We start from the raw sequence: 22,652 nt of genomic DNA on the forward strand, positions 1-22,652 counted from the left end.
GCGTATCATTCTTGTTACCAGACGCCTTCATTATCCGCAGTAGTTGTGTAATGGTACCACGCGGATACCACGGATAGATTACTATGAGTAGAAGAGGTAGAGAATAATGAGCTATAGAGTATAGCAATGTGATACCGACATTCTTATAGCCTGAGTCACAATATAGTCAGGCAGCTCGACCTGGCATCATCGACCTACTCCAGAGTATAGGCGGATACCCGAATAGGAAACCGAGGGGTAGGCGGCAATACGGGAAATGACGAGGGGCGCAAAAAAAAAAAAACGCACAATACCGCGCTTACATATATGGCGTATTATTTCACCTACGCCCCACTTCTCGCTTTCGGCCTGGTCTCCCACCACCACCACCACCATCACCTTCTCCTCTTCTTTTCCCTTCCTCCTCTTCCCTCTCCCTTCCCTTCCTCACCTTCCCCCGTGAAGCCATCAAGCCCTTTGTGTGCACATAGGCCTCTATATAGGTCGAGCTAGTCCTCGATCCTGACCCTTGTGTGCAGTTTTTCCTTTTTTTATTCTTACGCAACCCCGCCTCTAGGGCTCTTTGAGGAAAAAAATCAGCCAAGATGGTTAAGTAAGTTGCAGCTCACTTTGAAAGCTTCGGGGAGAGGAGAATAGCTTTGCTAACAATGTTCTCTCTAGCTTCACTATCGAAGAGATCCGGGGTCTCATGGACCGGCCGGCCAACATCCGTAACATGTCCGTCATTGCTCACGGTATGTCCTATATAATCATACCGACGACAACGAGGTGCTTGAGAGGTAGAATGCTAATGCGTTTGTTGCTGAATAATAGTCGACCACGGAAAGTCCACCCTCTCTGACTCGCTGGTCCAGCGTGCCGGTATTATCTCGGCTGCTAAGGCTGGTGAGGCTCGTTTCATGGATACCCGTCCTGACGAGCAGGATCGGTGTATCACCATCAAGTCTACCGCCATCTCCCTTTACGCCCAGTTCCCCGACGAGGAGGACCTTAAGGAAATCCCCCAGAAGGTCGATGGCTCTGAGTTCTTGATCAACTTGATCGACTCTCCCGGTCACGTTGACTTCTCGTCTGAGGTCACTGCTGCCCTCCGTGTCACTGACGGTGCCCTTGTCGTTGTCGACTGTGTCTCTGGTGTCTGTGTGCAGACCGAGACTGTCCTGCGTCAGGCCCTGACTGAGCGTATCAAGCCCGTCCTTGTCATCAACAAGGTCGACCGTGCTCTTCTCGAGCTTCAGCAGTCCAAGGAGGACCTCTACCAGTCCTTCTCTCGTACCATCGAGTCCGTTAACGTCATCATCTCCACCTACTTCGACAAGACCCTTGGTGATGTCCAGGTCTACCCTGAAAAGGGTACCGTTGCTTTCGGTTCCGGTCTCCACGGCTGGGCTTTCACTGTCCGCCAGTTCGCCGTCAAGTACGCCAAGAAGTTCGGTGTCGACCGCAAGAAGATGCTTGAGCGTTTGTGGGGTGACAACTACTTCAACCCCAAGACCAAGAAGTGGTCCAACACCTCTCAAGGTGGTGAGCGTTCCTTCAACCAGTTCATCTTGGACCCCATCTTCAAGATCTTCAGCGCCGTCAACAACAACAAGCGTGAGGAGATCAACACCCTCGTCGAGAAGCTCGAGGTTAAGCTTGCCAACGACGAGAAGGACCTCGAGGGTAAGGCTCTCCTCAAGGTCATCATGCGCAAGTTCCTGCCTGCCGCCGATGCTATGTTGGAGATGATCTGTATCCACCTTCCTTCGCCCGTCACCGCCCAGAAGTACCGTATGGAGACTCTGTACGAGGGTCCCCAGGACGACGAGTGCGCCCTTGGTATCCGTGACTGTGACCCCAAGGCTCCTCTCATGCTTTACGTCTCCAAGATGGTTCCCACCTCTGACAAGGGTCGTTTCTACGCTTTCGGTCGTGTCTACTCGGGTACTGTCCGCTCTGGTCTGAAGGTCCGCATCCAAGGTCCTAACTACACCCCTGGCAGGAAGGAGGACCTCTTCGTCAAGAGCATCCAGCGTACCATCCTGATGATGGGTCGTTTCGTCGAGCCCATTGAGGATGTTCCTTCTGGTAACATCGTCGGTCTGGTTGGTGTTGACCAGTTCTTGCTCAAGTCTGGTACCCTCTCCACCTCCGAGACTGCCCACAACCTCAAGGTCATGAAGTTCTCCGTCTCCCCCGTCGTCCAGCGCTCCGTCGAGGTCAAGAACGCCCAGGATCTGCCCAAGCTGGTCGAAGGTCTCAAGCGTCTGTCCAAGTCCGACCCTTGTGTCCTGACCTTCATCTCCGAGTCTGGTCAGCACGTTGTTGCTGGTGCTGGTGAGCTGCACCTTGAGATTTGCTTGAAGGATCTTGAGGAGGACCACGCTGGTATTCCCCTCCGTATCTCCGACCCTGTCGTCCCCTACCGTGAGACTGTTACCGCCGAGTCCAGCATGACTGCCCTCTCCAAGTCGCCCAACAAGCACAACCGTCTGTACCTCACTGCTCAGCCCCTTGGTGAGGACCTCTCGCTCGCCATTGAGAACGGCAAGATCACTCCCCGTGACGACTTCAAGGCCCGTGCCCGTCTCATGGCCGACGAGTACGAGTGGGATGTCACCGACGCCCGTAAGATCTGGTGTTTCGGTCCCGACACCAACGGTGCCAACCTGCTCATCGACCAGACCAAGGCCGTCCAGTACCTCAACGAGATCAAGGACTCTGTCGTCTCTGGTTTCCAATGGGCTACCCGTGAGGGTCCCGTTGCTGAGGAGCCCATGCGTGCTGTTCGCTTCAACATCCTTGATGTGACCCTGCACGCTGATGCTATCCACCGTGGTGGTGGTCAGATCATCCCCACTGCTCGTCGTGCCTTGTACGCCGCGACCATGCTTGCCGACCCTGCTATCCTCGAGCCCATCTTCAACGTCGAGATCCAGGTTCCCGAGCAGGCCATGGGTGGTATCTACGGTGTCCTTACCCGCCGTCGTGGTCACGTCTACACCGAGGAGCAGCGTCCCGGTACTCCTCTGTTCAACGTCAAGGCCTACCTGCCCGTCAACGAGTCCTTCGGTTTCCCCTCAGACCTCCGTGCCGCCACCGGTGGTCAGGCCTTCCCCCAGTCCGTCTTCGACCACTGGGAGGTTCTCCCTGGTGGATCTCCTCTTGACCCCACCACCAAGCCTGGTCAGGTCGTTACTGAGATGCGTAAGCGCAAGGGTGTCAAGGAGATTGTCCCTGGTTACGAGAACGTAAGTTTTATTCTTTTACTCTCTTTCTATCATTTATTGATGCTAACTCTTTTCTCTACAGTACTACGACAAGCTGTAAAATTGTTCAATGCACGCTGGATAGGCCATCCATTATCGATTGGATGCCTATGTTTATGAGAATGACGACCGCGATACATTGTTAAAAGCAAAAAATTCCTTTTCATTTCTCGACCAAAACAGCAGTACGACTTGTCGTATGTGGATTTCTTTTCCAAATAGAAACCAGGTGTATCTGCATTTGCTATGGTTTTATTGTTTATGTTTATGACTTGAGGGTTTCGTTTACATAGTTGCTTTGGTTTGCTTTTTGTTTTCAATTTTCCTTAAATAGTTCTGGACAAAATATTGAATACAGTCCACTTAAATATTCAAACATCTTGCTCTTCGTATTGTTAGTGAATAGTGTGTAGTGAATCTGCTTTGTGCTGGATAGTCGATCACGTGACCGAACATCATCCGCGCTCGCGTCCAGCTCCGGCGTTGAGACCGCAAAAGAAAGCTCTTCTCAGTTTTCATTCCGTCCATTCCCCCAACGTCATGGATTGAGGGTCGATTCTTGTCTTATATTGCTACAGATATCTCCCGATTGTGCCTTTGCACTTTACAACTTGCGATTTCGCTACCGGCGTCCAGTCCAAGCTCTGAACAACAGCTTTTACAAAATCGGATCAACCTTGCGGTCCCCGGAAAACGGCAGACGTCACGCTTAGCTCCCCTGCGTACACCACCATGCAGTTCTCCGAAGAAGAAGCATCGGATGTGAAGAAGTGGGTGGTGAAGAAGTTGGAGGATATGTAAGAGCCCTTTGCGCGCCCAAAAGCAGGCTCGTTTTGCTACGCACCACGCGTGGAAAAGATAATTCAGAGTACTAATTTTGTTCTCTTTTTGGGACGACAGATCGGATGCTGATTCGGATGTGCTTGCGGATTATGTGCTCGCGTTAATTCGTTCCGATGCGCCGGATGATGAAATCCGGAAGGCTTCTGTGGAAAATCTGGAGGATTTCTTGAGAGAGCGTTAGTGGGCCGCAGAGTTTCACAGGTATATCTCGGGGACTTTTGACTGATTCTTTGGGGATTATTATAGATACAAACTCGTTCGTCGACGAACTCTTTTCTACTTTTGGACCGAAAGAGCAGGCCCCGCCGGTCGTTTCGCAGGAGCAGCAGCTCCCGCAGGGTATTCCTGCACAGCAACCTCTTCCATTCGATGCGCCGGCTGGTCCTGCGAATGCGCCGTTTAGCTCGTCTATGGGCGCGTACCAGCAGGACGGCGCGAACTACAGTCGCAAACGCAGCTATAATGAGGGTTTCCAGGACCAAGAGCAGCAGGAGGATGTGCCCTACAACCGGGCCTTCAAGGCCCCGCGTCGCGGGCGCGGAGGTGGTCGAGGAGACTGGATGGGGAGAGATACTCGTCAGCCTCCTGGTCAGTTTCCTCCTGCACCAGCGGGCGGATTTCCGGTTATGCCTCCGGCGTTCCCTGGGTTTGATCAGAATGATCCTATGGCGGCGATGATGGCTCTTCAGAGTATGGGATTCCCTCAGATGCCTGGGATGCCTCCGATGCCTATGGCTCCTGGGGCTCCTGGGGCTCCTGGGGCGCCTGGTCAGCAGCAGCCGCAGGTTCCCAAGAGCGCAGAACGGTGCCCGTTTTATGAGACGCAAGGTATTTGCTACTTGGGGAATACCTGTCCGTACCAGCATGATACTCCGCAGGAAGATGGTGAGTTTCGGATCCTTAGTTCATTGGTTTTCCTAAGCAGTTACTAACGCGATAAGCAGAATATGACCCGAAGTCGTCTAATATCATGGTAGATGCCCAGCGCCAGGGACCGAATGGTCCTATGCGCGGTAGCGACAGAGGTCGTGGTCGCGGTCGCGGTGACCGTGGCGGCTTCGGTGGCAGAGGCCGTCGCTCCGAGTTCTCTTCAGCTGGTCCTAACGAGGACACCACGGTGGCAACCATCGTTGTCGAGCAGATCCCCGATGATAAACTTAACGAAGAGTCGGTGCGGGAATTCTTTTCACAGTTTGGTGAGATCGTAGAGATTTCATTACAAACTCACAGAAAGCTTGCGTTGGTCACATACGACGGTCATGCCTCTGCCAAGCGAGCATGGTCAAGTCCCAAGGTCATCTTCGACAACAGATTCGTCAAGGTCTATTGGTATAGACCCAAGCCTGAGCGGAGCAATGAGCAGCGTCCAGGTGAAGCGCCTGAGGGCCCAACATTCGACCCAGAGGAGTTCCAGAGACAACAGGAAGAAGCGCAAAAGGCACATGATGAGAAGATGCAGAAGCGCAAAGAGACAGAGGAAGCCAAGCAAGCACTCGAGCAACAGCGCGACGAACTGCTAAAGAAACAACAAGAAGAAAAGGACCGACTTCTCCAAAGGCTCAAGGAAAAGACCGTCAGTAACGGCGTTGGCGATGAAGAAAGCAAAGACGAGCCTATGGCCGACGAAAATGTCAGTGAACAAACAAAGCAGCTCCGCGCGCAATTGGCATTCCTCGAAGCCGAAGCACAGACTCTCGGAATCGACCCCAGCCAGGAAGGCGGACAGTCATTTGGATATCGCGGTCGTGGACGGGGATTCCCGGGATTCCGCGGCCGGGGAGGCTTCCCGCCGCGTGGTCGTGGATACGATCCATCGTTCCGGGGTGGACTCCGTGGCAGAGGAGCATTCCGTGGACGTGGTGGTGGTGTTCTTCGTCTCGATAACCGGCCTAGACGGGTTGCTGTTTCGGGGATTGATAATTCTGAGAAGGATGAAGCTTTCCGGCAGTACCTTATTGTAAGTTCTCCTCACACTCTCAAGCGTAGCAAGTTACTAACAAAATGCAGGGCCTTGGCGAATACGAATCCGTCGAACCCAACCCCGACCAACCCCACTCTCTAATCGTAACCTTCAAAGAACGCTACCAAGCCGAAAAACTCATGTTCAGTCCCTGGACCATCCCCTCCGTCGGCGAAGTCCAACTCTCCTGGCTCCCCAACCTCCCCATCACAGCGCCATCTTCTACACCCGCGACACCTGGTCAAGAGATCGACGCGACGAAGGTTGGCGGTGATGATGATGATACGAACGCGATGGCTATGGATACTACGATGACGAACGAGCCTGAGCAACGAAAGGATGGCGGCCATGATGTTGATTATGATGTTGCTGAGATGGACGATAATTGGGGTGCTGAGTGAGATGGTGATATTGCAGATATGGGAGAAAAATTGAAGAAGATAGGTTCTCTTTTTTTTTTTTTTTTTTTTTTTTTGTACACACTGTATAAATATGAGGTTTTAGGTGTTTGTTGGTTAAAAGGGTTTTCCTTAGACCATCGTCGTCATCCATTTATCGGTCCTTAATGTCTATGCATAAAATGTGTTGTGGTTTCATGTGGACTTCCGAGCCCCGGCCCTAGTGAACGAATAACTTCCAAACTCGACATCCAGTTTTTCTAACGTATTCAAAAGAAAAGAAAAGGAAGCATCGATTGTGACTGGCGCATAGCCCACTGGATAATTCTCTCTGGCTGCCATATCCTATATCGTGACCATGTAGCAGTGACTTGCCAACGATACAATATGCCATTTTCCACACAGCCCGAAGGGTAGTCTAGTCCAGTAGAGATCCCTTCTCGTCAAGACGACTCGTCTTTGGTTGATGCTACTGATGGCCGAAGAGATTCGTATGGCAAAGGTCATAGTCTACACAAGCTGTGACGTTTCCGTGGTAGAAGCCATCTCTGTCCTTGTTTAGGCTCACTCTGAATTTCCGGTCAACTGAAGTCTTTTGATTGAATATTATCCATTCCCTTGTGGTTCCGTTTTCAATACGGACCAGGTTCCTTGCTCATTGTGCCTGCTGGGTTCATCGCTGTCTCGGTTGCATGTTGTTGTGGTTAGAGACTCCTGCGTTTGCTGACGATCGGCCTAGTTACCCTGAAATACCACTCGTGATACTTAAGCTCTCCAAATTTGTCCAGTACAGTGTCTTTAGGAATGGACATCCGCTCGTAGCCGTATGTAGTTGAAATCATACGTGGCGTGCTTGGCCTGGAAATATAAAAACGGCTCTTAAAATCCAATCGTGGACACATCTCCAAATTGCTGCTTCACTCGACCACATAACTCGACGCAAAAATCTGTGGCATAGAGCTGATTGCTTCGAGATTGAACTCTTTACCACGGGAATTTGGCTTAAGGTAGTCCGGCCTTGCGTTGATTTCTGGTTTGGCGTCTCGTGCTTCAAAGAATCTTTCCCAAGAACTTTGGATGACTTGGATTGCACCATTGCAAGCTTCCCAGACCGTTTCACAATCATTTTGGGTGTTGCCCCCTCTGTCTTCCAGGAGGATTTGAGGACACTGCAAAGCTTGGGGCAAAATACGACATTGTGAGCAGACCATGTCTATCCAGGTCATCTCAGGTAAACATCTCTGGGACTCTTGCATGTTCCAAATCGTTTGCGGTGTCACAGAAAAAGTAGCGGTATATCCAACCCGTTTATCGAACGAAACATCGGCTAGTGCATCCCAAACCCATCCTGAATTGCTTGACCAGTCCGTCAAAGATCCTTCAGTGAGGATAATCCAGGCCCCTTCTCATCGTACCTGTTTTACTCATCCCCATCCCAGTTGCATGTGGCCGTGATGCTGTTGGAGACTCCCGTATGAGTGGATGAGCATTACGGTCTTCTGAACTTGTCCATTATGGCCCCTTTAGCCACTGGCAAACGTCTGCGGTGTATGTAGTTGGGGTCGTACGTGGCATTTTGTTTGCCTCAAGTACTGTGACTGAGTTCAATACGAGCTTGGTTGTCAATGCGTACATCATGGATTAGCTGTTTTTGAGTACCACCTGATTACTTCAGGTCTAAACTCATTAGTTATCCCGAATGTTTTTATGTAAAAAGTTGGTTTGGGATTGGTTTCGGGAACATTGGCACTGTCCTGGAATACGTCCAGAACTGCGTGGTTTGCTCTGATTTTGAGAGCCGTCATTTCCACGTCACAATCTCTTGGGGTGTTATGGAATATCTCCATGTCTGTCCCATCTGCCTCCCAGAGAGGGCTTCGGTATCTTCTCCAAAGACTTCTCTGTTGCGGGCATTCACATGGTAGTTTGTTATGGCGCATAGATGTTGAGTGCTGTTTCATGTAAATGTTGCTAAAACCACCAAGGGTATATTGCCTTGGAAGCAAGAGGTCACATCTCGGCAATTTTGTGCTTTATTGTAACACGATGAACTTTGTCATCTGCTTTCATGTAGCTTGCGATTTGGCCTGGTAGTCCAAATTAATATATCCAAGTTAACAAGTGATTCAAGTTAGGTTACCGAGAATATGTCTTCACCTTTGCACATCGAGGATGGCATCCAGAACGTGCTTAGCAATCCAGGGTTCTTTCGCCCAGTACTCGGTAGGATATTGGCCAACGGACATGCGGTTGGGGATATCGAAAAGAACTGGGTTTAATGATCGCCCAGTCGTCTATATACCCTCTCCAGTTGTGGCTCTCATCTTCCTCCCTGGCGAGTCTTGGATCACTGCCCCGGGCTCTATGATAGCGTTGACTGCTGGTAAAGGGTTATCGGAGAACTGTTAAAACGTCCGAGGCTGTAGGTTTCGTGATCCTATGCTTGTTATTATTCCTCTAGTCCGAATGAGTAGGCTTCCCTGTTATTGTGGTGCAATTAGCGATCTCAGGACATCTATCCAAAGTTCCTTGGCTTGGATCACACCATTAAAGACCAGTCCATCCCAGGTCATCCCAGATAAACGCATTTACTCTGGGGTTCAATTGCGGTATCGCAGAAAAAGTAGTCATTCTCACGACTACCAACGACATGTTAGCTAGTTCTTCTAGCAGTAGCAGCACTGGTTGAATGACAACTGACTATGCAACATTTATGCGTGGCACTATTGCGAGTGAATGTCGCCCGTTTTGTTACCTTTTGCTCCAATTGACGTTCTTTCCCATAACCGGATGTCCTTTTAGCTTCGTGTTATGATTGAAGCAACGATGTAGAGTGTCAGGAATTGCCAGTTAAGTTTATATAAGGCCATACTGTCTTCGATTGTATGCTAACTTTTATTTGACTTTTTACTTTAGGGTATAGGTTTGCTGGATCTTACAGTCTCTTCCATTAGCCAGTTTCCCTGCTTTTGTTTCTTGCTTTCTCGCTAATACGTTCGCGCTGACGCTTTAATACTTCATCACTACGTCGGTGGAATGAGGTGTATTCCTCTTGCAGCTTGAGTTCTGTTTTCGAGGTGTAGTATAACACATAGGATACGGCAGCCATGGGTGTTCTGAAGTCAGCGGAAAGGCTATTTCCTTTGATTAGTGCAGTCAAGCGGGGTAACAAAACAGGAGGAAACGACATTTACGTACGCCTTGGAGTCAAGTCCTCCGTGACAGTTTGAGACATTAGCCACCCTACTCAAGAATGATCTATTGTCATATTGACGCCTGAGGCTTCATACTGCTGGATAATGTAATCATTACGGAGCAACAGGACATTAGGGCTATGAAAAACACCAGAAAATGCCTCCAAACACCCATCTATCATCCGACGCCTCCGGATACGCGATAAAGCAAACAATCACAGTAGGCGTCTTTTATTGGAAGATATAGACCTTTATTGATCGGTGGTACACCGTGGTGCTAATCCATGTAGAGTCACGTGATCACTGCGCGCCTTTTGCTGTCAGCGATTCTTTTTATCATTTCTGGTGTATTAGCTGCTAATTTTCATCCTACTTTTCGATTCAGCTCCTTTGCTTCAAACTAGCGGCAAGATACTCGATATGAATTTCTTTCGCAAAATCGGGCATAAGTTCAGGCGACTTTTCACGTTGCGTAGATCAGATCGCAAATCCACGGCAACTCCTCATATCGCCCAGCCTGAGAAGTCCATGTCAGTCCCATTAGGACCCGAATTTTACCAGCCAAAGCTAGTCCACGATGATGCACCACTAGAAAGCGTCCCAGCTGAAATTCGGCACCACCTCCTTTCTATCTTAGACTTTGAAGGGCTAAAAGCTCTAATCTTTGCATCTCCTATCTAACTCCAGCAGTATCTCCTAGATCGTGAGCATCTACTCAGCGAATGCTGGAGAGAACATTGGGTAATACTAATATCATTATGGATGCTTGTGCTGTTTACCGTCTGGCTTGATCCCCTTTTCAAAAACACGCACCCTAACAACGTTACTCAATTTCTTCAGTCCTACAAAGACCGCCGCTCTTTGTCCCAACATCCATCACTGAAAGAGATGTTTGCCGCAAATGAGCTTATGTCCATATTGTCCTTCCACGCCTCGGTCATTGTGCCTCTCACGCAGCGCTATACTGATTGGGCACTGGTCAATCTTGCTAAGTAGACCAAGAAGGACCTACAAACTTATGATGAACCTCTGAGCGAGACAAAGCATATGTGGGTGGTGCGAGCCCTATATCGCTTTCAGTTATACTGTAACCTGTTCGGCGTCGGCCATGATTCCTGGGAGCGTAATAGGTGGGACGATGATGAGAACAGAGATATCTTTCGAATATTCCCACGCATATTCAAGACTTGGGAGATTGAGGAAATTACATGCATCTACACCTTTGCAATGAAGAAGTTTGACCGAGTTTTTGATGACATCCGCTGGGATGTACACCAGGAGAATCCGAAGTTTGAAGAACAATTCCGGCCGCCCACCCCGGAAGGGGCATTCGATTTTGATAGTAGCTGTCAGTTTTACCCTTCCCCTTTTCCTTCATAGAGAAGCTTCGACAGAAACACCTGTCATTTTAAATAGAAACAATAACCACTTAATTCGATAGGGACCAGGGAAATTCTCTTAGATGGGACAATTTCATGTGGCCTCAAGCTGCTAAAACATGTCCTCTTTGAGATCAAGGACCATGCACACCTAGTTTCAACAATGCAAGAGAGCATTGAAAAAGCCGACAGCCAATTTCCAAGATAATGCTCTGGACAGTGTCACAGAAGAGCTGCGGCTCCAGGAGCTACGGGATTTGGGGCAAGAGTGGCAGAGTCCTCCACCTTTTAGGTGTGATAGTATAGGGCATTCATCACTGCCTTGGACACTAACTAGTATGGCGAAATTACTAGTGACCACTGATCTGTATCCATCTGAAAAAGAGCATGGCATTCGCTTCTGGGGCCACATGATGTGGGATGCAGCGCGACTGGAGTATACAGGTGCAAAGGGGGTACTGCTTCGGAAGCAAAAGGGGTGTTGGGGAGACCAAGAATGGGATCCTCTGGATCACATATGATACTTTACATGCCGTTCAGGAAGAGACCTCTGTACTATTTATGCTTGGTTGGGCTGGAGGAATAGAAGGTATAATATAATGTGCTTGAACGATTTCGACTTGACATTATGGACAACAGGGTCAGGAGAGATCGTCCATCGCAGTCGTCGACAATCGGGCGGTGTTTGGTTACGAGTTGCTCCACTTCGCTGCGCACACAAGTAAACAGACTAATCAGCCACCTCGCGAGACGACTAGATAAACTCATCCCCCTCGTTCTCCACCATAGTTTTCCAATCTGTCAGCTCCGCTAGGAGAAATTCACGGTACGATGCCGTCCTCCGTCGTAGAGTCGTGGCTCCGTACCATCTCCTTTTCGCTGTGCGCGACACTGGCCGAAGCCAAATACCCATTCTCCTCGGGCCCGAAAGCAAAGCTCGCCGATGACACCTCCGTCTCTTTCGACCCCCTCGGCGTTGCGGCCGTGCTGAGCAATCCGCGGGCCGACGCGAGTGCTGCCAAACTCTATGTACAATATGATAAAGATACCTTCCACTGGCCTCATACCAGCATGATCGGGGGCACATTGCCCGCCATGCAGATGCTCGTCGAGTACTTCACTTCCGGCTTACCCTCCAAGTCCCTCTCGCCGCCCATCAAGATGTGCGCCAAGGCCACCACGATGATCCCTGTGCGATCTAACTCTGTGTTTCGAGAGCTGCCGCTGGATTTCGGCAACGTTTGGTTGAACCATTTAATTGCGTTCAAATCAGGCGAGCGTAATCCGGGGAATGATTTCATGGTGATCTACATCGACGGCATCCTGAAGTTGGATGGTAAACCCGCCGAGAGGACGAAAGACAATCAAAGGAGATTGGGGGAGGATCTGGGGACCGGGTGGTTGGTGGTCGGCCGATTGAGTCTGTACTTCCTGGATCTCGTGAACGGAGCCATGATCCTGGCGTCAATGCTCATCGGCATCCTCGCCGCCGACGTCTGGGCCTTCACCCTCTTCTTCTTCTACGGCAGTTACTGGATCTCTTCGGCGCTCATCACCTTTCTGCCCATGGTCCAGGTTTTTACGCCCCCGATCTTTGAAGAGAAATCACCCCTTTACGCGGTCTACGAGCGGCCCGAGGGCGGCACCGTCATTTTCAAAGGACGCAAGGATAACATGGAAGCATGGGCCCGGACAACCTGGAAGTACGAGCCCACATGGGTCCAGACGACGCTGCACTGGTCCTGGATGATAACTGGCTCACTAGCTGCGTTTTCCTCTGTCGCCTGCATGGTCAACATGCACGGCTATCTGCAACTAGCCTTTCTAGCTGTGCTGGTGTTCGCGACCGTAGCAGAGATTGTCGCGACCAAGATCTCACGCGTGCTACAGATCAAGGCTAAGGGACCGGTACCATGCGCTCTGCTGACGAAAAACGACAAACGAACGCAGGGGATCATTTCCGCGACAATCGCCATTCAATCGCTATGCCGGCTCGAAGGGCTTGATTGGATGCAGATGGGGCTGCTCCCCAACATGCCAGTGTTCAGTCATATGCAAGCCACGCTAGCTGAGATCAACGAGATTCAACGGGAGGTTGAAGAACCTAATATGACAATTGAGGAGGACGCGCTGCGGGCGAAAATGGAGATATGCTACGGTGAATATCGGCAGAAAGTGTGGGATGAGGTCGGGAAGCTAGGGGAAGAAGCCCAGAAAGACGAAAATGACAAGGCTGCACGTTGGGAGACGGATAGGTTGGCTGAGCGTCTGCAGGAAGAGATGCGTAATGCTGTGGAGATATGGATTCAGCATGTCACGGGAAAGGTGACACCCAATGCACTCGTGAAGCAATGATGCAGTATTTTGATGGGACTTTGAATCAAGCCCTTAATCAGAATGAGCGTACCGTTTCGGATATATCCCAACACGGGTCATTGGTATGTAGGAGGTATCACGGACAAGCACTGACTGGAAAGTTGACTAGTATCTACATGCGATGGTCAAGAGGAAGAAAATGTGAGTCTTTCAATGTAGCGAGATATTTGGTTTAGATTCTATCTAGCTAGGTAACTATTTAAAAAACAAAAAAAATATATCAATTATGAAGGAAAGAAAGAAAGGAATGCAAATGCTCTTCACTTTGTAGATAATTGTGTGAGTGGTTCCTCTCATTTCCAGTCAATCTATGCCCACGGGCGTGCTTTTCAGACTGTACAAGTCATACCATGAAGAGATTGTTTCGGGAACCTGAACAATGGCGTGCTGCTTGCTGTACAGTTGAAATCTGGGATCTCCAAAGCAGAGATTGCTGATAGCATCCTAAGAGGCATTTTTGGTAGAACTGTAGTGGTTCGAATTGTTTGATACGCGGGTACTCCTCTTCGCCCTGCAAGCAAGTCAAGTCACCCAATCGCCTATCTTTCTGAGCAACACTTTATATAGGCAAATCCAGTACAGTCTACTGTCCGTTGCCTCAGGTCTGTCGCGCAGTCCGTCGCAGATCCGTCGGACGACCTCTGAGAAGGGAACATCCAGATGCACTGCGCAACTGCAGATCAGCGTCAGCCAAAACCGATTGTACGAGTAGGTGAGGGTGGTGGCTGCGTAGATATCGCGGAGTGCCTTGACCGAGCACCGTGACGACGCATAGGGGTCACCAGAGCGGGAGATGTCAGCCGTCAGCGGCGATGTTCTCATCCGGTGTTCATGAGACAAAAGTCGGACTGCTGTGTCGTAGTTGTTTGGGTCTACTTGCGCTGCCAATTGGGCGAATTCCCGCATTGCCGCGACAGTCTCAATATCACAGCAGCAGACCTCTAGTACACACCAGGGTCGTTGCAAGATAACAAGCAAGGACTTCACGGCCGATCCGTTCCCAATCACACAATGTTTCTCTAATGTTGCCGCGGGGAATAAGAACCAGGGGACGTGGTAAATCGTGTTGACCATTCGGGCGGGGGGCACCGGCAAGGCGGCCAGCTGGGCCACCGCGGGGGGTTTCAAATCCACGTGGACGGGCAGCGTCTCACAAATCAGCGACGCGGATGTTGTCAATTGGACATAGAGAGCGATATTCTTTTTGAGCAGTTGGAAACTCTCCGGCAGGGGGGCGCAGGAATAGATGACGAAGGTCTGGGGACCGAAGCAAACGCCCCCGCCGTAGTCGAGGGCGGCACAGATAGTGTCATTGGGGATAACCATTAGACCGAGGATCTCAAAAGGATTACCTCGAGGTCAGTAGAGGAGAGGCATGGAGAAGATGTCGAACAATAATATTATGGATTTGAGATGTAAAGGTGATTATATCCATTTTGCGGGGATTTGTGTCTTGTCAGACGATGCTATTTAGCGCTAGTTAGTTAATATTCTTAAAGGTTATGTGATCAGATGGTATAAGGTAATCTATCACCGAGCTGGCCAGCTGGCCACATCCGCGACCACCTACTATTCATATTTGCAATTTATCCACAAACACAACCATGGCTGGTAATTCAAAAGATCGCATGAAACTAGCTCTAGAAGCCTTTAGAAAAGGCCTTTTTTCATCAAGAAATGCTGCAGCAAAGGCATATAATGTGCCTCTCTCTACCTTTTAAGTCCCGAGTCAAAGGAACCACATGCCGCAAGGAATCAGTTGCCAATCACCGAAAATTGACACCTACTGAAGAAAAGACACTCTCATCATGGATTATTGATATGGGCCAGCGTGGCCTACCTCTACAAATCTCTACTGTACGCTATTTGGCAGTTATTACTGTCTGCACGGCTATCCTCCCAGACTGCCTATGTGGGCGAGTGTTGGGTGACTCGGTATATTTGACGCCATGATGAACTCTCCTCTAAATACAGCCGAAAATATGACCACCAGCGTGCCAAATGTGAAGATCCAGAGCTTATTATGGGGTGGTATAAGCGCTTCCATGATGCTATTGAAACATATGGAATTCTTGAGCAAGATATCTACAATATGGATGAAACTGGATTTCAGATGAGCATGACATCCACAGCCAAAGTTATATGTGGCTCAGAGACTCGGGCAAGCAATGCCAAAGCCTTGCAGCCTGGGAATCGTGAATGGGTAACTGCTATTATTGCAGTAAATACAACTGGATGGGCTTTGCCTCCCCAAATTATCCTGGCTGCAGACAACCACCAATCTCAATGGTATCATGCTATTCCAAATGATGGATTAGGCCTGGAGTGGCTTCAAACTGTCTTTGAGCCACATACAGCCTCCCGTACGTTAGGGAGATATCGCATGCTGATTTTGGATGGCCATAGCAGCCATGCCACTGCAGAATTCGACAGATTCTGTACAGAAAGGAATATTATTCCTTTATATATGCCTCCACATTCATCTCATCTCCTTCAACCATTGGATGTTGGTTGCTTTTCGCCATTGAAGCGCTTATATGGTCAAAGAATCACCAATAAGGTGCAGAAGGGAATCAACACTGTTGATAAAACAGATAGGCAGAGATGACCATGCAAAATGCCATCCTACTGCAACATGAAGTCCACCAGCTTCGCATGGAAAATAAGCATCAAAGGCAGAGACTAGCAGCTCCTAGGGCCTTTATACAGGCTGGAGGGAGCCTGACAGGTGCTCAAGGATTGCAAAAAGCGCAAGAACAGGAGGCTATAGTGGAGGAAGCACGCCGGCCAGTTTCCAGGCTGCGTAGGCCACCAACCTGCAGCACATGTGGTGAAACAGGCCATAATCGGCTCAAATGGCCCCCATCTTGCTTGCCTAATAATTCGTTTCATGATTCCATGATTCCGTAGTCCGTTCGACTCCTACCCAAGACCTTTTATGGATGATTTCAAGTCCGATTGGTCTGCATGCGGTACTGAATGCGTCTTTCGACATCTAAACGATGCTTTCCGGCATACCTAGTATGAGTATATATATACCTTGATGACTTACATATTGTTAATATGATCTGTCCTGTCCAGGTCGATGCCGTATAATAGTTTAGACCTAGCCTAGCTCAGGCTGGCGATAATATATTTTCTATGTTGCCATATTAAGCGCCTTGTTTATCACCTGGCTCTTGCATATTGATAAACTCGAGAAGATCTAATCTTTATGGCAAATCTTTCTCCCGCTATTGTGTGCATAACTTGGGCTATGCAATTTCGGCTCAAGATTTAGTCTAACTGAATAAGGAAACTAATTCATCCTTCAATTTCATTGCAAGAAAAACTACATAAAAACACCAGACTGATCATGGTTCAAACTCAATCTGACCAATATCATACTCGCCAGCAAATCCATCCCCTTCCTCTTCGGCCTCCAAATACCCCGGCGCGACGTCGAACTGGTGGCGTTTAACACAAAGGCAGAGTAGTCAGAGTAGGTCTTGATGTTTCCGACGGGTTGAACGCACTGGGATGATCAGTATCGGTTGAAGATAAATAGGCATCTGTGGACATACATAGCTGTTGTTAACCCAGAGGTGCCTGCAATCAGCGTCAAGCTGTGGATTAAGGAATCTGAGATCCGTCTTGGAAATATCAAACTCGGATGTGATGGTATCGCAGCCGTCGGTGCTGGAAACGTTGTGCCAGAGCCCACACTTTGTATTCGAGGTTGTGTTCTGAATGGATCCTGATCGTCCTGTCACATCTACTCCGCACCATTCTAAACCAATCTCTCAGTGACAGTATTGGTAAATGGAGATTGTTCGACTGTCCCGTCCAATTCAGCTGGGCTATCTCTGGTTATCCTGTGATGAATATCTGCCCGTCACCAGATTGGTATAACCCATTACGTGTCAATGAAGAGGAGGGCTGGGTATTTAGAGCTGTGGTTTCGTCCCTGGATATCTCCTGTCTAGACACCCTTAAGTACGTCCCGGTCTTCTCTCTCTCCCTTTGATACGCCTACTTTGATCAAGATGAGTTCAACAAGAACCGAAATTGAGCAGATCAACGCTCTTTTACTCCCGGATAATTGAAAGGCTCTTCTTCAACAGCTTCTTGAGCGATCGCCAAAAACAAAGATCAACTACCAAGATTTCCAGCGAATTTGGGAGTTGGCAGCCGGCCGCATGGATCACATCAAGGGGCTTACCTCACAGATTCTTTGGGTGTAAGTTTGCAAAGCCCTCCTTGACCTTGGAAGGAAAACATCAAGTCGGAATGGAGTAGAGGCTCAGGTCAACTGACGCCCCTGCTGATCATTCACTTCCTGCTTTGATCAGCATCTCTAACAGCAACTCTTCATCGCAGTGAGACGGGCACGGCCGGTGTGAGTCTTTTTGTCAGGTACACTGTAGAACACAGCCAGTTGTGTACTTGTATCTGGCATCTCCAATTCGCCCATGTTCATATAAATGTTGAATAGGATATTGTGTCTACTTATTTATAATCTATCTTTATTCACCCCTTATATGACCAGGTCAACAGCTCAACAAACAAAATCTAAGACCACGAAGGAGTAGGAGGACCAGCATAAGTGCCAGTCACACTCTATCCACTGCACTGGCTGGGAAGTCCCTTGACAGAGCTCGCTCCCCATGTAGGAGGAACACCTCATCTCTCCTCGATGTAGAAGTGAGGAACGAAGCATAAGACCAGGTAAGACCGTAAGATCAAACTCCTCAGACAAAGAGCCATCAGCAGGAGTGTACTTCTGAACAACAGCGATGAATCCATCGGCCGTAGTTCTTGACGGCGGTGGCAATCTCGGTGTATTTGGGAGAGGAGGCAGGGTAAGAGCCAGTTGTCATGAAGTCTTCGCCTTTGCATATTGATGAGAATAGGTCGGATGTACGTCGGGCCGATCACCGAGGCCATATAGGCCAACGTGTGCGCACGGATAGATAGTCAAGCACTCAATCAGCTGCGTACACGCACATACGTTCGTTAGGCAATATACCTCTTTCGTCCAGCTAGTCCTCTTCATATAGACCTCGTTAGTCCGGAATAATCGACTCCCGATTTCCCCTCTGAGCTACGATCCGAGAGACGCCAGCAAAGTAAAACGACCTACCAATCATATATTGTAAGAGGGGCAAACAAGCATCATTAGTTGCATGCCTAGCTTATATGAAATAGTTTCCTCGGTACTTTGTCAGGCATTGATCCTGACACTAGTAAACAGAAGAAAAAGACTGTAAGATATAATCTAATTATAAAGGATCAGGCCGCCCCGGATTTGATATAGACTGTCTTACTTTCACGAAGGCTTGCCTCTTAAGGAATTGCTTAGCATCTTTTGAGTATGTCCAGAAATACTGGAGTCCCACTGCGCCCGTTGCTCCCCGCAAGCTCTATGGATCTATATCAAGAACTCTACAGGGCCGAAAAGGTGCAGAAGCGCCGAAAAGTGGCTTGTGTACCATGCCAGCAAAAACGAGTGAAGGTAAGGTCCTAGGTCTCAATATTGTATTGTACCTACAGACCACAGTGTGTTGGTTCATCGCCTTGTCAAGAGTGCGCTGCATCAGAGTTTCAGTGTATCCTTGATCCTTGCAAAGACAAACGCCACAAGATAGCCTGGAAAGACACCCAGGAATCATTGATACGATTAATAACTGTATTGCGGCATGGAACTTATGATGACGTTCAGCATCTGAGACAAAATATACAACAGGCCGCCTCTCCTCAGCATGCTGTTGAATGCTTGCATTTGTTCCTCTCCAGGTACGAGATTGATTTTCTATGCAGATCCATATAAGCCAAACTACTAAGTATTGTTTATGGTGATTAGGCCAGAGCCTATAGCAGCATCGCTATCTCGATGAACACTAAGAAATGATTCTCAGTGGTTGTTATCCTCAACCTCTGCATACTATGCAAGAAGAAAGCCATGCCTTCAGCAAACCATTATTATTATTATTATTCATACTCGCGTCTGTCAACCCTGTTTGGCCGAGTGGCGGCAGGTCCAGTAGGGCGGCCGGGTAAGCCGCCGTAGTGGTAATCATTAAGTACTGTTAGGGGCCAGGCCCGGGATGCTAATGACTAGCTTTGGCACAAAAGATTTCGTTGGGGAAAAGAGGAACAAATGCCCGATCGGGCGGCTCTATATACATGCGCGCGCAGTGCGGGTAAATAGCTCCTCCGATAGTTAACCTCTCCGTCCTGACTAAACATATCGCTTATGCGACAGGCGCAGCCTGTGACAAGTACAACGCCCATCTAGTTATATGCCATATAATAAATATGCCTTCTCACGTGCTGATTGTCCCGTACATCTCTTTATGCCACTATTCCCAGGGCCGTGAAAGACTCCTAGGCTTGCTGGATACTGCCTCGTCTCCATCCCAACACTTGCAAGTGTATGACCTCTTAGCTGTGTTACGCAACATAGTTTGGTCACTGCTGCCGTGTACTATGGGGGCTAGCTTATTGGTAGCAGACTCAGTGGGGCGGCGCGGCCCGGGCCGGATACTCTAGGTCCCCAATGGGAGCGACCCCTAGGTATTAGCGGGGGGTTATGTGACAGCACTGAATTACCTATATAAGTGAGCACAGTACTAAGCATGTCGGCTTAGTTAAATAGAGAATTGGTACGATATTAGTATATTGAATTGTATGAGATACGCAAATGCCTAATACTAGTCGTAGTACTCCGTACTGCTGGCAAAATCTCTACTGGCGTACTGGCGTACTGGCGTACTGGCGGCTATTGACTGCCTGCCGTACTGCCAAGTCTAGGAGTAACTATGCCGCCCACTCGGACACCGCACTCCCTCGGACACCGCTCACTTGGCCTTGCGGGAGCCTCGCTGGTTCCAAATAACCTCACCACGGCTCCGAAAATATTTTATTTGCCGGTATATAACTCCTGGTCCTGCAAGAGCAGCCCTGGCAGTTGAGATTGATCCGCAGCCGAATTCGCCACGCTTAGACCGTCATTGTAGTTGTGGATCGTACAAATCAACAACGGGAGAGTGGGCACCAAGGAGGATATGTACTATTATCCACGTCAGCTATTTTCTATACAGAAATAAAGCACATGCAGATCTAATTACAGGTGCAATAAAAGATACTAAATTCAACACCAGAACGGATAATGAACTTACCCCAATATTCATGATTAACACATCATAGTCTCTCAAACTTGCTCAGCTTTCGATCCAAGCGGGCCTTCCTCCCGGGGTACTGAATATACTTTCCGGGCATGGCCAAATCAGCGGTGCAACCCTATCTTCACACATGGATGTCCGCGCAATATCCTTTACTGGTTCTACCCGAGCTGGAAGTCAGATTCAGACTGCTGCAGCGAAGTCTAACATGAAGAGTGTGATTTTGGAGTTAGGCGGAAAGTCTCCAGCTGTTATCTTCGACGATGCCGATTTAGAGTCAGCAGCGGCCAAGACTGCAAACAGTATTCAATGGAATAGTGGTCAGGTTTGTATGGCAAATTCACGAATATATGTCCAAGATACTGTCGCGGAGAAATTCCTCCGGCTTTTCAATGTAGCCTTTGGCTCCATTCAACAAGGAAACCCACTCAACCCAACCACAAACCATGGTCCAATGGCAGATGATGTTCAGTTTGATGCAGTTCGGAGATACATTGAATCGGGTAAAGATTCTGGCACGCTCACTTTGGGTGGTTCTTCAAAGGATGGGTTCGTGGAGCCTACAGTGTTTACCAGCGTGCCACAGAATGCAAAAATCATGAGGGAAGAGATCTTTGGCCCGGTGGTGAACATCAGCATCTTCCATACCGAGGCAGAGGCACTTGCAAAAGCCAATGATACCGAATATGGCCTCTATGCCGCAGTCTTTACGAAGAATATCAACCGGGCGATGCGGTTTGCAAAGGGACTGCAAGCGGGAACTGTCGGTGTCAATTGTACGTCGCCGGTTACTGGCCATGACTTATCCTTTGGAGGATGGAAGTCCAGTGGAGTAGGAAGGGAGGGCCTACTTGACAGCATTAGCGCCTTTTTAGAACAGAAGTCAGTCCTGATCAAGATAGAATAGTTTGTTGGAATCACGAAACTGTTTTGCTATTTGCCCAAAGCCTTGCATGTTATTCTACTGTAGCAAACACCTGGCCATAATGGTGTTGAGATTTTCCATAGTTTGCGTTCTTAATTCTCATGGGCATTTTACTATGCATCTTGGCCCCTCTCCTTTAGACCTCTCTCCCACACGTCATGGGCCTTTTGTAGCTCGGTCAACTTCCTCAATATCAACGAGCAGGGAACTTCTTTCAGCACCTCACTGGTGTTCCTTTCCACCACCGTCACTGTCACACCATGCAGAATTTTCACAACTATAATCTCGACGCCTACCGGGGCCTCTCGCCCCCCGTCTATCTCAATTCACGCCATTAGTCGACTGCGCTTCGTACATCACTACTATTTCGATATATACCCTCTCACGTCCCTCATCTGAACCCTACGCTTCTTAACCTTACATGGCACCCGGTCATCGCTTTTGGCAAATAAGTTTCTCTCACCTCCAAGCGGCTTCCGTCCTTCGCTAATAACCCAGTTCCCACACTACGCGGATTCCGCACTCAGGCACTCTACGAACTTCACCGGCACCAACCACCCGTCTCACCAACACCCCGCTCTCATCCACCCAATCAAGGTGAGATTATCTAGTTGGCCTTTTCCTAGATTCATACCAATGGTGTTGTTATTTTCCATGCTTTTCACTGCTATACTGACCCGGAATTAGAAGACGCGTGAGAGCTACCCAGCAAGAAAACCGAAACCCAGCGGCGGTGGCGCGAGAGCCTGTGTCCAATCGTTGAGTAAAGTGATGGGAGCAATAGGTATTTTCAATCGTCTCGGTGTCCGCCTCGCCCGTAGCCAGTGCGGGGATGAGGGAAATCTCGATAGCTTCGCGTTAGGAAAGGCTTCAAGGATGGATAATCGGCATCTGATTTCGGGGACCGCATCCGCAGTCCACCTTTGTGGGTTCCTGCAACAGTTAGCCATACCGTGACTAACCCAGGGGTAACCTTCTGGGTGTTCGGTATTTCGGAGCATTAAAGCCGACGATTTGGTATATATTGTTCGACGTTTCAGCATTATCTCTCCAGACTAAAAGACTACTGCCCTTGCTCTATTTACGTCATGACTTTCAAAGGTACCGTCGCTGTGGAAGAGGCTGTGATCGACCCAGCAACAACTTGGATTCTAAGTGAGTCT

The 22,652-nt window shown here is 49.0% G+C and overlaps 8 protein-coding genes across 8 annotated transcripts; 6 read left to right on the forward strand and 2 right to left on the reverse strand.

The window, feature by feature from the left end:
* Positions 1-535: 535 nt before the first annotated feature.
* ASPGLDRAFT_84169 (elongation factor 2) lies at positions 536-3,530 on the forward strand. The gene is made up of 4 exons (XM_022550254.1): positions 536-592; positions 661-734; positions 814-3,233; positions 3,295-3,530. The coding sequence occupies exons 1-4, from the start codon at positions 585-587 to the stop codon at positions 3,310-3,312; spliced, it is 2,520 nt and encodes an 839-aa protein (XP_022398229.1). The 5' UTR covers positions 536-584; the 3' UTR covers positions 3,313-3,530.
* Positions 3,531-3,777: 247 nt separating this feature from the next.
* ASPGLDRAFT_154646 (CCCH zinc finger and RRM domain protein) lies at positions 3,778-6,529 on the forward strand. Its single transcript, XM_022542352.1, has 5 exons — positions 3,778-4,048; positions 4,152-4,270; positions 4,341-4,979; positions 5,039-6,051; positions 6,102-6,529. The coding sequence occupies exons 1-5, from the start codon at positions 3,984-3,986 to the stop codon at positions 6,453-6,455; spliced, it is 2,190 nt and encodes a 729-aa protein (XP_022398230.1). The 5' UTR covers positions 3,778-3,983; the 3' UTR covers positions 6,456-6,529.
* Positions 6,530-7,369: 840 nt separating this feature from the next.
* ASPGLDRAFT_27916 (uncharacterized protein) lies at positions 7,370-8,087 on the reverse strand (the record flags this gene model as incomplete). Its single annotated transcript, XM_022543706.1, has 2 exons — positions 7,370-7,830; positions 8,021-8,087. 2 exons carry the CDS (start codon positions 8,085-8,087, stop codon positions 7,370-7,372), a joined length of 528 nt encoding a protein of 175 aa, XP_022398231.1.
* A 2,052-nt stretch (positions 8,088-10,139) lies between these two features.
* On the forward strand, positions 10,140-11,673 carry ASPGLDRAFT_76120 (uncharacterized protein). The gene is made up of 5 exons (XM_022549833.1): positions 10,140-10,300; positions 10,334-10,638; positions 10,681-10,994; positions 11,088-11,179; positions 11,211-11,673. The coding sequence occupies exons 1-5, from the start codon at positions 10,175-10,177 to the stop codon at positions 11,544-11,546; spliced, it is 1,173 nt and encodes a 390-aa protein (XP_022398232.1). The 5' UTR covers positions 10,140-10,174; the 3' UTR covers positions 11,547-11,673.
* Positions 11,674-11,838: 165 nt separating this feature from the next.
* On the forward strand, positions 11,839-13,498 carry ASPGLDRAFT_50060 (uncharacterized protein). Its single transcript, XM_022547230.1, has one exon. It carries the CDS (start codon positions 11,857-11,859, stop codon positions 13,378-13,380), a length of 1,524 nt encoding a protein of 507 aa, XP_022398233.1. The 5' UTR covers positions 11,839-11,856; the 3' UTR covers positions 13,381-13,498.
* Positions 13,499-13,923: 425 nt separating this feature from the next.
* ASPGLDRAFT_68453 (uncharacterized protein) lies at positions 13,924-14,727 on the reverse strand (the record flags this gene model as incomplete). Its single annotated transcript, XM_022549259.1, has 1 exon — positions 13,924-14,727. One exon carries the CDS (start codon positions 14,725-14,727, stop codon positions 13,924-13,926), a length of 804 nt encoding a protein of 267 aa, XP_022398234.1.
* A 356-nt stretch (positions 14,728-15,083) lies between these two features.
* ASPGLDRAFT_50062 (uncharacterized protein) lies at positions 15,084-16,276 on the forward strand (the record flags this gene model as incomplete). Its single annotated transcript, XM_022547231.1, has 2 exons — positions 15,084-15,621; positions 16,005-16,276. Coding segments are annotated over exons 1-2 (233 nt in total), but the record flags the coding sequence as incomplete, so codon positions are not given.
* A 4,319-nt stretch (positions 16,277-20,595) lies between these two features.
* ASPGLDRAFT_132112 (aldehyde dehydrogenase family protein) lies at positions 20,596-21,471 on the forward strand (the record flags this gene model as incomplete). The annotated part of the gene is made up of 1 exon (XM_022541101.1): positions 20,596-21,471. A coding segment is annotated over one exon (876 nt), but the record flags the coding sequence as incomplete, so codon positions are not given.
* Between the last annotated feature and the right edge of the window lie 1,181 nt (positions 21,472-22,652).

Source organism: Aspergillus glaucus (genome assembly GCF_001890805.1).
Source record: "Aspergillus glaucus CBS 516.65 unplaced genomic scaffold ASPGLscaffold_18, whole genome shotgun sequence".
NCBI classification, from domain to species: Eukaryota; Fungi; Ascomycota; class Eurotiomycetes; order Eurotiales; family Aspergillaceae; genus Aspergillus; species Aspergillus glaucus.